Source organism: Berghia stephanieae, chromosome 7, assembly GCF_034508935.2.
Source record: "Berghia stephanieae isolate SIO BIC M18660-M18661 chromosome 7, UCSD_Bste_1.3, whole genome shotgun sequence".
Lineage (NCBI taxonomy): Eukaryota > Metazoa > Mollusca > Gastropoda > Nudibranchia > Aeolidiidae > Berghia > Berghia stephanieae.
Genome location: NC_088366.1, coordinates 1,189,623 through 1,204,180, shown reverse-complemented (window position 1 = coordinate 1,204,180; position 14,558 = coordinate 1,189,623). Strand labels below are relative to the sequence as shown.

At 39.2% G+C, this 14,558-nt stretch overlaps 1 protein-coding gene across 1 annotated transcript; it reads left to right on the top strand.

The window, feature by feature from the left end:
• Nucleotides 1-5,983: 5,983 nt before the first annotated feature.
• Nucleotides 5,984-8,746, top strand: LOC144976321 (uncharacterized). Its single transcript, XM_078920529.1, has one exon. The coding sequence runs from the start codon at nucleotides 6,686-6,688 to the stop codon at nucleotides 8,411-8,413; it is 1,728 nt and encodes a 575-aa protein (XP_078776655.1). The 5' UTR covers nucleotides 5,984-6,685; the 3' UTR covers nucleotides 8,414-8,746.
• The last annotated feature ends 5,812 nt before the right edge of the window (nucleotides 8,747-14,558 follow it).

Below are 14,558 nucleotides of genomic sequence, written 5' to 3'. Positions count from 1 at the left end.
TCGGTGGAGATACATGCCTCGTGCATATTATTTATTTATTTTATTTCTCATCGTGAATGAGATGTAAAAACTGATGTTGGGAAGAGAGCTAAGAACTCTGAATGACCTAGTAACCCCTGGACCAATGTTGTTTTTGCTGTTTTTAGGTGTTTAACGGCGCTTTCCACACTATTTAGGTCATTTAAGCGCCCGTTTCTGTCTTTTATCAATCTTTTATCGGCCCTGAGGGGCCATAGCTGATCAAAACGTGTACTGTTGTAATAAAATCTTTATAAAATCATAATAGTTACATGTTTGTTAAGTAAAAATATCTATTTACAATTTCTGCAGGAGTTCACATTCCTGCAGATACTTTAAAATTGTAAGCGGATCGACCGACTGGAACAGAGACTTCAAGTCCCTGTTTTCATAATGTTGTGACCTTATCTGTTCTAATTCTGTACATTCAATTAAAATGTGTTGAACTGTGAGGTCACAGTTACATCTTCTGCAGAGGGGTTTTCCATCCCTCTCCAGAAGGAAACGGTGAGTGAGGGCAGTATGTCCGATCCGGAGTCGAGTTATTTTTACCTCGTCTCTTCTTTTTAGCCCCGAGTTGGGTCTGGGGCCGAGGTCACTTTTAATTTGTTTTAATTTGTTATGTACGTCTCGACTCCAGGATCGTTCCCATTCCTTTCGGACATGTTTTTTAATATTGATCTTTAAATCCGCGTGTGGGATTTTACTGCCCTCTTGTAATTCTTGGCTCACTGCCTCTTTTGCCAGTCGATCCGCTTCTTCGTTCCCATGGATACCCACATGACTAGGTACCCAGAGAAAACAAACTTTCTTTTTTTTAATAAATAATTTATTTGCACCTTCCAAGATACTTATGAGTCTTGGATCGGTGCAATAAAAATTTGAGATCCCCTTAAGTACGGACAGCGAGTCAGACAAGATCAAGAATTTATTTTTATTCGATCTCTCAGCCAAACGGAGAGCATTTAGGATTGCTCTCGATTCCGCTGTAAAGATCGAAACATTTCTATCCAGGCGAAGTGATCCTGTGCTTTCCGATGAGTGATAGGCACATCCTACTGCATCTGCGCTCTTTGAACCATCCGTAAATATGTGAGTATGGACCAAGAGAAGAGGTCAAAATCGCAGATGAATATGTTCAGCAGCTACAAGGAAGCTTAGAATATGCCCATGAGACTGCTAGAAAGACATTGAGGACAGAATTAAAAAGGATGAAACTGGACCATGACCTGAACGCTCATGTTCACACCTTCCAGAGGGGCGATGCTGTTTACCTCCTTAACAGAAAGGGTGGGAAGTCCAGGAAGCTGAAACCCGTTTGGATAGGTCCTGCCATTGTAATGACTGTTCTCTCTCCTTTCATTTATAAAATAAAATTGAGGAACAAAGAACTGAAAGTGGTCAACCATGATAGTCTCAAAACATGCAATGACCGTTCTTTGCCAGTGTGGATAAAAAATGAACAGCAGTCCATAATAACAGGTAAGGCCCAGAAATATTGCGTTTGCAATCAGCCCGACGATGGTGATACCATGATCCAATACGATAATTGTTTTGAGTGCTATCATGGACGGTGCATGAATTTAACTGATTATCAAATGAGTCGGGTAAAAGAATTCTATTGTCCACGTTGCCAAACTTAAAGTTAAAAGAGTACAGGTTATAATTGACTAATTCCATCTCTCATTATGCAGCATCATGGACCGCCGCATGGAAAGCCGGGTAATCCAGCTGATGGCCGAGTTTCAGGCCTTTACAGATGCTAAGGTGCCACCAAGAGACAATGGAAGGGGACGTGGCCAGGGCCGGCGGAGAGGGAGAGGAAGAGGAAGGCAAGTTTCCCCACAGAGCGAGCGGACCCTCGTACTCCCGCCGTCGGGACTCCAGGTCCCGACATCAACGAGATAGGCCCTACGATTACCGGCCAGAGCCTCACCACCACCGGGCCTCAAGGTCTGACAAAAGTGGGGCGCAAGGAAGGAGGCCGGAAAGACCCCCCTATCAACCCCGACCTGTTGATACCAGGGCTGCGCCCTCGGGAGCACGGGTCATGAGGGGTGAAACACTGTCTGATAGCCATTCAGACAGTGGTGGAAGGGCGGCCCGGAGGAGCAAGGCCAGGAGGGAGCAGATGAAACTCCTTCAGGAGGAGAACTCGACCCTAAAGGGTTCCCTGGCCTGCCTCCAGAAAGACCTGGAAGAAACGAAGACGGAGCTCGCCCGCTTGAAATCGGAAGTGGGGTGTCTTCAATTGAACAAACCCATGGACGATCTTCTCATGGATTTGTCCGACCAGGAAGGTAAGTGTGTTGGACTAGTAGATGCCCACTTCCATTTGGACCGATGGCATAAAGCTAAGGGAAAGAGGAACCATCTAGACATGTTAAAACAACTCCTGATGTACCATGTCGCACCCAACCCGTCAGTAGACCTGCCTCTTTTAGGCGGAATAATAGTTTACTGCGATCCCTTAAGTTTCCCTTCAGAGAGCGAGCTCAGAGCACTGACATGCAAATTCCCTAACTTTGGGATAGCTGTAGGTATCCACCATCTCGATTGGACAAAACGGGGCACTAGGAAAGAGCAAGAATTTCTAGTGGAGAGCCTTATTGTTGGTGCAAACCCCCAGAAACCAATTATCTTGCATGTCAGAGGGAAAGATTCTGATATATTTGGGAACAAGGCATATACGCACTGTTTAGAATTTCTTTCTCAGAGACTATGTAGAGAACAATTCATTCAGTTACATTGTTTCTCAGGTAACAGTACCACCCTACACAGATGGCTAAATATTTTTCCCAACACTTTCTTTAGCTACTCTGGTTTAGTCAGAAACTTTGGGCTGGAACAAATAAAAGCAGTACGGGAAACCCCGAGCAACAGGCTCCTGCTTGAAACAGACTCCCCCTACCTGCCATTTCATCCCCATATTAGACATAACCATCCATATTACTTAGGGGAATCTGCTAAAGTCATTGCAGAATTAAGAGGCAGTAGTCTTAATGATATTTTGAAAGCCAACTCCAGAAATGTTAGATTTGCTTTTAAAATTAAAATATAATGGCTTTTTAATTGGTCCTTTGGATTTGCTGTAATGACCTGTACAAGGTATATTAATCTATGTTTTATTGTTTTACAGGCACCTAAAGGACACCTCCTTCCATGTACATAAATATGTATATATATATATATATATATATATATATATATATATATATATATATATATATATATATATATATATATATATATATATATATATATATATAGAATTGAATCGTGTTTGATACAAATATGGTACGAAATTTCGTACCATATTTGTATCAAACACGATTCAATACACAGCTCCGCACCGTTGAGCACTCTTAGACACAAAATGGACACTACGCCACAACTTAGACCTACTACTTTCCCATATTCTACAAAGAATATTCCTACTTGCAACAGAAAATCTTACATTAAATCACTAATAGCAAGAACAGAAACATTTGTCAAGAATCTACGATGGAGAACATTCTTTTTTCTGAACCCACATTTAGAAACCACCCACAAAAAAACGTACGGCTTCAACTCTACAAATTCACCCCCCCCCCCCCCCCCCCCCAATACCTGAATTTAAAAAATTAGAAGACGGACTTTCAGATCTCATTCAAAGTGTGCAGTTCAAAAACAAAAATAACAACTTCCAAAACCAACTGACTAACGATGTGAAGAAAATAAACAAAGAAAAACAACTTCTGATACCAGCCGACAAATCCAACAACTATTATAAAATGACACCAGAGGAATATGATAAAATGACACACAAACAAATCAACAAAGACTATAAGAAAGACAGAACACATAGAACCGAAGAGATCACAAAAGAAGATAAGAATATAGCGAACAGACTTGACCTTAGCGATCGAATCGATAAAGCACCAAGAAGAGAAGCGTTCATCACATTAAAAGATCACAAGCCTGACTTCAAAAATAATCCAAAATGTAGACTAATAAATCCATACAAATCTGAAATTGGAAAAATCAGCAAAAAGATATTAGAAAAAATAAATAAAAACGTCAAAGAAGCAACTAAATTCAACCAGTGGAAAAACACCGATGAAGTCATTGAATGGTTCAAAAATATCCAAAACAAAGAAAACTGCACCTTCATCTCTTTCGACATTTGCGATTTTTCCCCCTCCATCACTCCAGACTTACTAAACAAAGCATTGGAATTCGCAGCAAAATACACCAACATCACAGAAGAGGAAAAACACATCATCAAACACACCAAGCACAGCACACTATACTACGACAACACACCGTGGACAAAGCGACACAATGATTTCGACGTAACAATGGGTTCGTTCGACGGTGCTGAAACATGCGAACTGGTCGGACTCTACATCCTGTCACAACTACAACATACACACACATACATCGGCCTCTATAGAGATGACGGACTCGCTATAACCAACAGACGACCAAGAGCGAACGAAAACATCAAAAAACAAATCTGTAAAATATTCCAAAACAACAATTTGAAAATCACGATAGAAGCAAACAAAAAAACAGTTGACTTCCTCGACATCACATTCGACATAAAATCCAATTCATTCCAACCGTTCAGAAAACCAAACAACACCATTAGCTACATTAATAAAAACAGCAACCACCCCCGTCCCGTCATTGAAAACATACCAAAAAACATAGCACTGAGGGTGAGCAAACTTTCGGAAAACAGAGAGATATTCAACGTCGCAGCCACCCCCTACAAAGAAGCACTCACAAAAAGCGGATACAACACACCATTTGTATACACAGACGCCTCCCTCTCATGTAAACCCCAACACACTAGTGAAGAACGTAAAATAAGAAAACGACACATAACTTGGTTCAACCCACCTTTCGACATAAACGTCAGCACAAACATAGGACAGCAGTTCCTGAAGTTAATTGATACACACTTTCCAAAAAACCACAAGCTACATAAAATTATCAACAGGAATACCATAAAAATAAGTTACTCGTGTATGCGCAACATAGAACAAATAATTTCAAGCCACAACAAAAAAATATTAATAAACCACCGACAAGAGCAAAACCCACCCACTAGAAAATGCAACTGCAGAAATAAAGAACATTGCCCGCTAAACAAACAATGCTTAGAATCAAGTTTAATTTACCAAGCCACAGTCACAGAAACTAAAACAAACAAGCAAGAAAAATATGTAGGACTAACAGAAAATAATTTCAAAACAAGATACAACCTCCACACCTCAACATTTAGAAACACTAACAAAAAAACATCCACAAAACTCAGCGAACATATTTGGAAATTAAAAGACAACAAACTAGACCACAACATTTCATGGAAAATTTTATCTAAAGCAACAGGATACACACCAACATCAAAACAATGTAGCTTATGCCTGGAAGAGAAATATACTATAATCAAACACCCTCATGAAGCCACACTCAACATGAAAAGTGAGATGTACGGAAAGTGTCCCCATCGGCGCAAATTCCTCTTAATTAACTTCAAACCGGAACCACTTCAAGAAACAACAACAGTCAACAAAACAACTCAGTCCTGACGATGGCAAATTAAGCCTGAAACATTGATGTAGACTGTCCCAAACATTGTGGTAAATATTTTAAATAATATATATATATATATATATATATATATATATATATATATATATATATATATATATATATATATATATATATATATATATATATAACCCAGGAGGAGGAGAGAATCCCCTGCGGATTTTTATTTTATTTCAAGTTTTTTCAAGGAAGATCCATTGTATCCCCTGCGGATTTTTATTTTCAAGTTGTTTTTTTTTTAAGGAAGTTCCATTGTATCCCCTGTGGATTTTTATTTTATTTCAAGTTTTTTCAAGGAAGATCCAATATATCCCCTGTGGATTTTTATTTTATTTCAAGTTTTCTCAATGAAGACCCAATGTATCCCCTGTGGATTTTAATTTTATTTCAAGTTTTTTCAAGGAAGATCCATTGTATTCCTTGCAGATTTTTATTTTATTTCATGTTTTTTCAAGGAAGATCCAATAAGGTCCCCTGCCCAAATAAGGCCCAGGCCCAAATAAGGCCCACCCCCCTGTACCATAAAATTGTGGTTCATAAAGTGAAAAACCTTAACACTTCCGGCAACCTAGAGATAAATGTAAACGATAAACGAAGTTTCGTTTCCCTGATCGACGCGCATCATCGCCCAAGGCAAGAAGTGTGTTTGTTTACAATTTGTTTTGACAAGAAAGTTTGTCAAGAACCCATTCGACAGCCAGTTTACGTAAGTATAAGTTAATATTAACAATCATAGACATATATTTCAGTTTAAAAGGTTTTTATAACTTGATTTACTTCAAAAAATTTAAGCTTAGTCAAGTGTTCATGTGACAAAGTATGAAGAATTGACTTGCTAGGGTATGCCCTATTAAGGCCCGCCTAGAATCCCTGGTGGGCCTTATTAAGGCACATTGGAAAGTTTGTGTTTGAGACTCAATTTAACATGCTATTTGTTCAGGGGGTTGTTAATTGTTTATTAATAATTATCAAAAACAATTGTAGAGACACACAACACAAGTTTTTCGCCAAATTCAAAGCTAAATCAATCTATGTCTTCTCTATATTTTCAGTTTGATCCTGATCAATGGCTTCGACGCGCAGAGCAAAGTGGTCCCAGGAAGATATGGAGAATGCAATGAGAGCCGTCAACAGAGGAGACGGTGGGGGTATCTCTGTGCACGAGGCATCAACTCGTTTCGGTATTCCTAGAAGAACCCTCCGGAACCATTTGTCCAGCGGATCCACCGAAAAGAGACTTGGACGAAAAACTATATTGTCTTCGGAGGAAGAATTAATGCTCGTGAATCGCATCATCCGGTTTGCGTCTCTGGGCATGCCATTCACCGCAAAGATGATCAGGAGCCATGTCTTTAATTATGTTGCCAAAAACAATATTTCTCACCCTTTCACATCGAATCTTGCAGGAGAAAAGTGGTTTCGGCTTTTCATGAAACGCCATCCACGGTTGAGTGCCAGAAAAGCACAAGCAATGAATCAGGCACGAGCACAGAAACTGAATAGATTCATTGTGAATGATCACTTCACTAAACTTGAGGAAACTATGAAAGACCTTGATCTGTTTAATCAGCCAGATCACATCTTCAATTTGGACGAGAAAGGTTGCCAACTATCTCTCCACCATCAACAAAGAGTGATTGCTGCCAAAGGCCACAAACGGGTACATTTGGTAGCACCAGAGCATGGTGAAAACGTGACTATTGTTGCATGTGTTTCTGCAGTGGGGATTGCGGTTCCCCCGATGATCATTTTCAAGGGAAAGAATAGAAAGGAACAATATGGTGATGACCTCCCTCCTCTGTCATGCTTTGAAATGGCAGAGAAGGGCAGCATGATACATGAAGTGTTTGTCAAGTGGCTGAAACACTTTTCTAAGTTTAAACCGGCCGGTAGAGTGCTTCTGATTTTGGATGGAGCAAAATGTCATCTGTCAATGGATATTCTGGACGAGGCAGACAAATATGACATCACGCTTTTCTGTCTGCCGTCAAACACGACGCATGAACTGCAGCCTCTGGATACTGCTGTATTCCGCTCCTTTGAGCATCACTGGGACAAGCAGGTGTTGGAATTCTGGAGGACTCGTCCCGATAGAACACTCTCAAAAGACGTGTTTGGGAAGGTGTTCACCCCTGTTTGGATGAAATGCATGACAATGGGAAACATCACAAGTGGGTTTCGCAAGTGCGGAATATACCCATTCAACAAGAATGCAATCCCAGACCATGCTTTTGCTCCAAGTGAAGCCACTCAAATTGACGACAATGAACCACCTCAACCTTTGACGTCAGCTGACGCCACACAACAACAACCATCAACGTCATTAGCTGAAGCCACACTGCAACCACAGTCTTCAGTGTCTGCTCCAGCTGCGACACCAGGCACAGAGAAGCCTTCTCAGCCTTTGGCAATGTCAATGCCAACGACTTCAGCCCCAGTTTTACCATCACCCTCTACAAATGTAAGTTTTTGTGATCTCATGAAAACACCAACTAAAAAGAAGAGATCAGTCGTGAGAAAGAAAAGCATCAACAACAGAGCTACTGTAATTTCAAAATCATTGTTTGAAACTGAAAAAACTGGAAATGGTGGAAAGGGGAAGGGGAATGGCAAAGGGAAGGAGAAGGCGAAGAAAACAACACAAACAGAAAGTGGTTGGTACTGTCCCGTGTGCCAAGATACCAAAATTGAAGACATGCGGAGCTGTGAAAGCTGTAGTGTATGGTATCATGAAGATTGTGTCGGGTTGACCAAGGCTGACGACTCTTTTGTTTGCCCAGAATGTGACAATTAGATTTATATTGATGTTGTTACAAGCCTAGAAACTGTTTATGTTGTTCTTATGGTGATGTATGGTGATTTTTGTGATGGGCCTTATTAGGGCATACTTGCCTTATTAAGGCCCACTTGACTTATTTCCAAAGTTGTTCTAAATAAATAACACAAAACTTACAAAATGCCTTTTTGCCTTTTGTTATGTCCTTTATAAACCTAGTGCAGTTGTAAAAAACAGAAAGTGTCAAATAGAAAATGTATTGGTGGACACAGGTCCATCAAATAAAAAAGGTGGGCCTTATTTGGGCAGGGGACCTTATATCCCCTGTGGATATTTATTTTCAAGCTTTCAAGCCCCGGGAAGGGAGAATTTTTGGTTTTGTTGTTATTTCCCCCGTTTTATGGCTCGAGTGGAGCAATGCCTCATAAGGTAAGAAGTTTCGTATTTTTTGCTATAGGATGTCAAACTGGAGACTTGGGTTTGTTTTAGAAGGGGGAGGAATGTAGGGAATGATATCCCTTTTTATGTTGTGTGTTGGTGTGTACTATCTCGATCGAGGCTGTTGTGAGTTGTTGTCATGATGTTCCGTTTGTGATTGTGACGTCATATTTTGTTGGCCACCGTATAAGCGGCAGTCACCGCTTACTCGCTCTCTTTTTTGCAATTTGAATTACTACTAAACGTTTCCTAACCGGACAACCAAAATCTAGGTATGTGTACTTAGTAAATCGCGTTCTACCCACTTCGGTGGAGATAACATGCCTCGTGCATATTATTTATTTATTTTATTTCTCATCGTGAATGAGATGTAAAAATCTATTCACGACATAGCTGATCTAGAGAATTAAAAATGGCAGGTTTTAGGGAATTGACTGATAAAGCCAACGATATTGCTCTCGTTAAAGAAATAGACAAGGACATTAAGAGTAAATTCAGGTTTGAGTGGTTGACAGAAAATTTAACTTTGAAATCTTCAAAACTTGGTGAAATTAAAGTTTGTGTGAAAGATTCCATTGTGAAAGTTGATGTTGCAGGTAAAGTTTTATGCAAATTTTGTAAAGATTTAATAAATTGCAAAAACAAGGGCAAATCAGCGATCTATGATCACTTGCACTGTTCAAAGCATATTTCAGAAGTGGAATTCAGAAATACAAACTATACGATTAGTTGTGAAGTGTCCGTACCCAAAAAACCAAAACTGTTCCCTTTATTTAATATTAAGAAAGTAACAACTTCTGACTCTGCGCAATCTACTTCTATTGGAACTGTTATTGAGCCTGAGGATGCAACTCCTACCACTACCAGAATCGTTCCCTTAGGGGACAGGACTGCTAACATGGAAGCTATGATCACGTCTTTCAGGTCGGAGAACAATGTTTCATTCAATGTTGTCCCTCAGTTATTAGACCTTATCAAAGAGTGTGCTTCTGACACAAAAGCACTTGCGGGTGTTAAACTCGACAGGACATTAGCTACAGACAAGTTAAAATATGGTGTTGCTGACTTTTTAAAGCAAGGTCTTATTGAAAATTTGAAAGCTGTTCCCTTTTCTATGAACATTGATGAAGCAACAACATCAAACAATAATAAAAAAGAGCTGTCCGTCATTGTTGCTTATCCTAATTCTGTTAAGGGTAAAATTGTGATAGAACATTTAGCTTCTGTAGAATTAACTAAATGTGACTCTTTGACAATATTTGAAGCTGTGAAATTTTTGTTAGAGTCAAACACTAGTCCTAAATCAAATTTCCAATCCAGCTTGATGGATTCCTGCAGTGTAATGAGGGGGTGCGAGTCAGGATTTGAAACTAGTCTTAGAGAATGGGCACCCCACTTATTGGAGATGGATGGAGACTCTGTTCATCGTGTTCACAATGCAACAAAAAAATTATGTGAGCCGTTCGACCAATGGGTTGAAAGAATTTTTAATGACCTTGACACTGATTTTAAGTGGACGTCTGAATCCAAAATGTTGATGACTGAATTATGTGAAATATTTGGTGTGAAGTTTACTGTGCCTGAGAGATTTATTTCACACAGATGGCTATTGTTGTGTTTTTGACGGGACCCCAGATTAATATTGTGGAATCACTCAACTCAGAAGCGTTAAACGATATGTGAGAGAACAGTTTATTACTGTGTATAAGTTAGAGTATATACAAATATATCGTAACAACATTTTAAGAAGGTAAAATAGTATAAGTAACTCAACTATGGAAAGTAAGGAACAAAGAGTGCATCCTTCTCTAGGGCATGCCACTCTGATATTTGTTAAGCACAAATAATATTTTAACAATGGGCTTAATGAATAATAACTAATTAAGCTGTAACTAAAATCAATTAGCTAATAACTAAGGGAGCAACTCTTTCCTAGAGTAACTCTATGTATAAGTCCATAACAGCTGTCATGTTACGATTTAGCTCAGTCTACAATTCGGCTGTATGAAATGTTTAGGGTTTTTTTATTCTGCAAGTGTGACAGACATTAAAATGAAGCATTCTATCGCTAAATACATGACTAGTGGTGTTTGTGAGAACAAATTAGCAGAAAAAAGAGTTGATGATATCCTCCATTTGTTGAAGGAAAAGGCAAAGACAATGACAAAAGAAGGTAAAGCCAGAAGACAAAGACGAGTTGAAAGATTGTTTCTTAATTTTTATTCATCTGCCCTTCCGATGCTAAAAAGCTATGTCATGACTTTCCAAACTCAAGAACCGTTGATCCATAAACTCCATGATCATCAAGCTAAGGTCACAAGAAAGTTTCTCGCCTGTTTTATTAAAGCAGAAAAATAGGCGATGCGCCAAAACAACTGGCTGCTCTAGATGTCGATTCTGTAAATAATCATTTAGGTCTCAGGAATTGCTTCATTGGCAAGGAAACAGAGAAAGTGCTTGAAGCCTGCACCGAGAAACAAAAGGCACACTTTCTGATTTTAATGAACAGAAGCTATAGGCAAGCAGCAAAGCATTTGTTGAAATGTTTTCCATTAGAAATCTGTCAGCACTCGATCCTCTTGTCCCAAATCACTTGGTCATCACAAAATGTTTACAAGAGCTTTTGAGTCAGTTTGACCAGATATTGAATGAAAGAGAGAGAAATGATGTATTGGTTGAAGTGAAAGATTATACTATTGCACGAAAGAAGTGTGTTGGTGGAAGAGCTGATGTTTGGTGGGCAGAGCAGCATGAATTCCCTGTGGCTACAGCTTGCTTGACAATATTCCATGGACCTCAAGTGGAAAGATCTTTTTCTCTTATGAAGGATATCATGACATTAAAATCATGCAACATGGACATTTCAACACTGTCAGCCATTCAAACCGTGAAGTATGCTCTTAGTGCAAGAAACACCACTGCTGTGAAGTGCTTTAAGAGGAGGATATCAATCATGATCCAATAGAAAGTTCCCTGGTGAAATTTGTGAAAACTTCTTCCATTACGTACAAAGCTAACTTAAAGAGAAAGAAGGCTTTGATGATGGAAAAGAGAGAAATGCTTAATCTTAAAATTAAGCATCTTCAAACAAAGTCGCATGCAAAGAAGATTAAGGAGAAGGCTGTAAAGCAGGCATTGAAAGCACACCATAAGACAACAAGGAAAGTTTCTGCCATACAGGAGAGGTTAAAAGGGCCTCCCTGTAAGAGGCAGAAGTTTTAAAGCCTACACCAACCCCTCAGCGTCCCTTCCTTACACACGACCCAAAGCATTTTAAGGTAAGGTTTGTTTAATATTGATGCATTATTATACTTTAACTTCTAAATTATTAGTTTGCTGTCTCTGCTACTATTACTTACATCACCATCACCACAACTGCTAACTTAACCATCACACAATATGATCCTTGTAATCCCCTAGTAGGAAACTGTCTTCGGCAGCCTGAGCCCATCTTTGGGGGGCATGATGAGACGTCGATCATTTTCCTCCTTTTTCATTTTTTTCTGTTGGCATCACTGCACAAGGGAACGCTTGGAATACAGAGTGAAGACACTTCTACATCAGCACACACAAGACAAGGGATCAACGGTGCCAGACTTAGAATCCGTGATAGAATTTGTTTCCCTGCCTAGACCATTGAGCGATATAGGTTTATCTTAGTAATGAAAAAACTTTATCTGCTGAAGTACGTTGGGTCCTTCACCTTGTATCTACGCATGGTAGCTCACGGGGTTCTGATATGACTTCTCAGCTTTTTTCTTCTATGTTCCCTGACTCTAAAATTTCTCATAAATTTCAATGTGTCAGAACTAAGGCTGGCTACATGGCAACATTTGGTTTTGCTCCGGCATTGATAAGTGATATTAATAAAGACTTGAAAGACGCAGGATGTTACTTTCTAATGTTTGATGAACGTTTTAATTCTGAACTGAAATCAAAACAAATGGATGTGCATTTTAGATACATTTGTGATGATGCTGTCCAATGTAGTTACTACAATTCTTTTTTTCTTGGGTCATGCAACTGCTGTCGACATAGTGGAAAAGATCAAGCAGGTTATTTCTTTTTTTACAATCAAACACCAGATAACACCAGTGCACCCCACATCAGTCCACCTAGCTTCAAAGATAGAGTATCACAGCATCAGGCAATTGTGTGTTCTTTTATATCAGAGCACACACTTCCTTTTAGTATGGCACCTCAATTGATTCAATTTGCTCAGGCCCTATGGAACGTTCCTGTGCCACGTATAAATTAACTCATGGAGTTCACGCAGTGACACGAAAGAGAATTGTTAACAAGATGAGGACAGTTCCATTCTCTATTAATCTTGATGAGGCAACCTCAAAATCCAACAAAAAACATATTCTTAACATTCTGGTCTGCTTTTATGATTCTGATATTGGTGAAAGTGTTACTCATCTTTATTCATCAGTTGAACTTGTTATTGTGAATGCTTCCACTGTGCATGCTGCAGTCATTGGAAAATTGAAGGACGATGGGATTTCATTGCAGAACTTGATTTCTTCTTTGTCTGATTCTGCAGCGTACATGAGAGGGACAAAGAATGGCTATGAAAAAAAACTGAGAGACGACGTGCCTCATTTGCTTCGACTGGAGGGGGATATGTGCCACAACATACACAATATCACAAGAGAATTTTCATCACAATTTGACCAAGAAAATAATCTTTCACGTTTGCTTGATGACAATCATAGAGATTTTTTTTTTTCAGCCCAGACATCAGGGAAGATTTTGCCAGCATTTGCAAAATCCTTGGTATGCCAGTCAAGCAACCAAAAGAGAGAGTTAACCACAGGTGGTTGTCTTTATTGGATTCAACAATGATATTTGATGAACTCTTGGACCCCTTGACTTTGCTGTATTATTCTTGGCTTGGGGTAAAGGATAAGGATTTGTATAAGGATGAAGTTGTTTCAATATATATTAAACATAAAGTAGTGGCTCAAGGAAGACAGCACATCATCTCAATCATGAGGAGGTTGAAGTTAAAAAACATGACAATGCTTGGCAAAAATAGGAAACAAAGGGTCTGCAAAAATATGTTTGACAAGAGGAGAGACATTGAATTATTGTCAAAAGCAGTGATTTCAATCCTGCCCATGTTCAAGCAATTTATATTGGATTTTGAGACCAAAAGGCCAATGATACATAAACTGCATGACAAATTGATTGGTCTGTTCCAGGATTTTATAAAATGCTTCATCAAAGCACAAGATATCAGGGAGTCAGGCAAATACCTTCAAGATTTGGATTTAAGTGATGGAGAGAAGCTCATCCCAACAAATCATATTTTTACAGGGAAATGTGATTCCATCCTTCAAAAATGCAGAAAGGATGATGCTCATTCATTCAAATCTCAGCTAAAGAGAGCCTACGTTTCCACTGCTCAATACATGCAGAAAAAGCTTCCTCTTCACCATGGCCTGCTTTCTACTTTATCTCTTCTTGACCCTCTGGCTTTTGGACAAACTGAGACTGCTATAATTTTGAAAAAGCTGCCTTCATTTTTTCCAACCATTCAAGCGCCCAATTTCAATGAAGAGGTGATGAAGATGCAGTCAGATATGGATATCATTGTAGGCTCAGATGTAGACCTTGATGTGTGGTGGAATTCTGTTTTTAAGCTCAAAAGATATCCATCTGTGGAAAGTATTGTGACAGCATGCCTTTCAATATTCACAGGCCCTCGTGTAGAGCAATC

Bases quoted from the DNA above. Each gene is read 5' to 3' on its own strand.
- LOC144976321 (XM_078920529.1), top strand. From the start codon at position 6,686: ATGGCTTCGACGCGCAGAGCAAAGTGGTCCCAGGAAGATATGGAGAAT.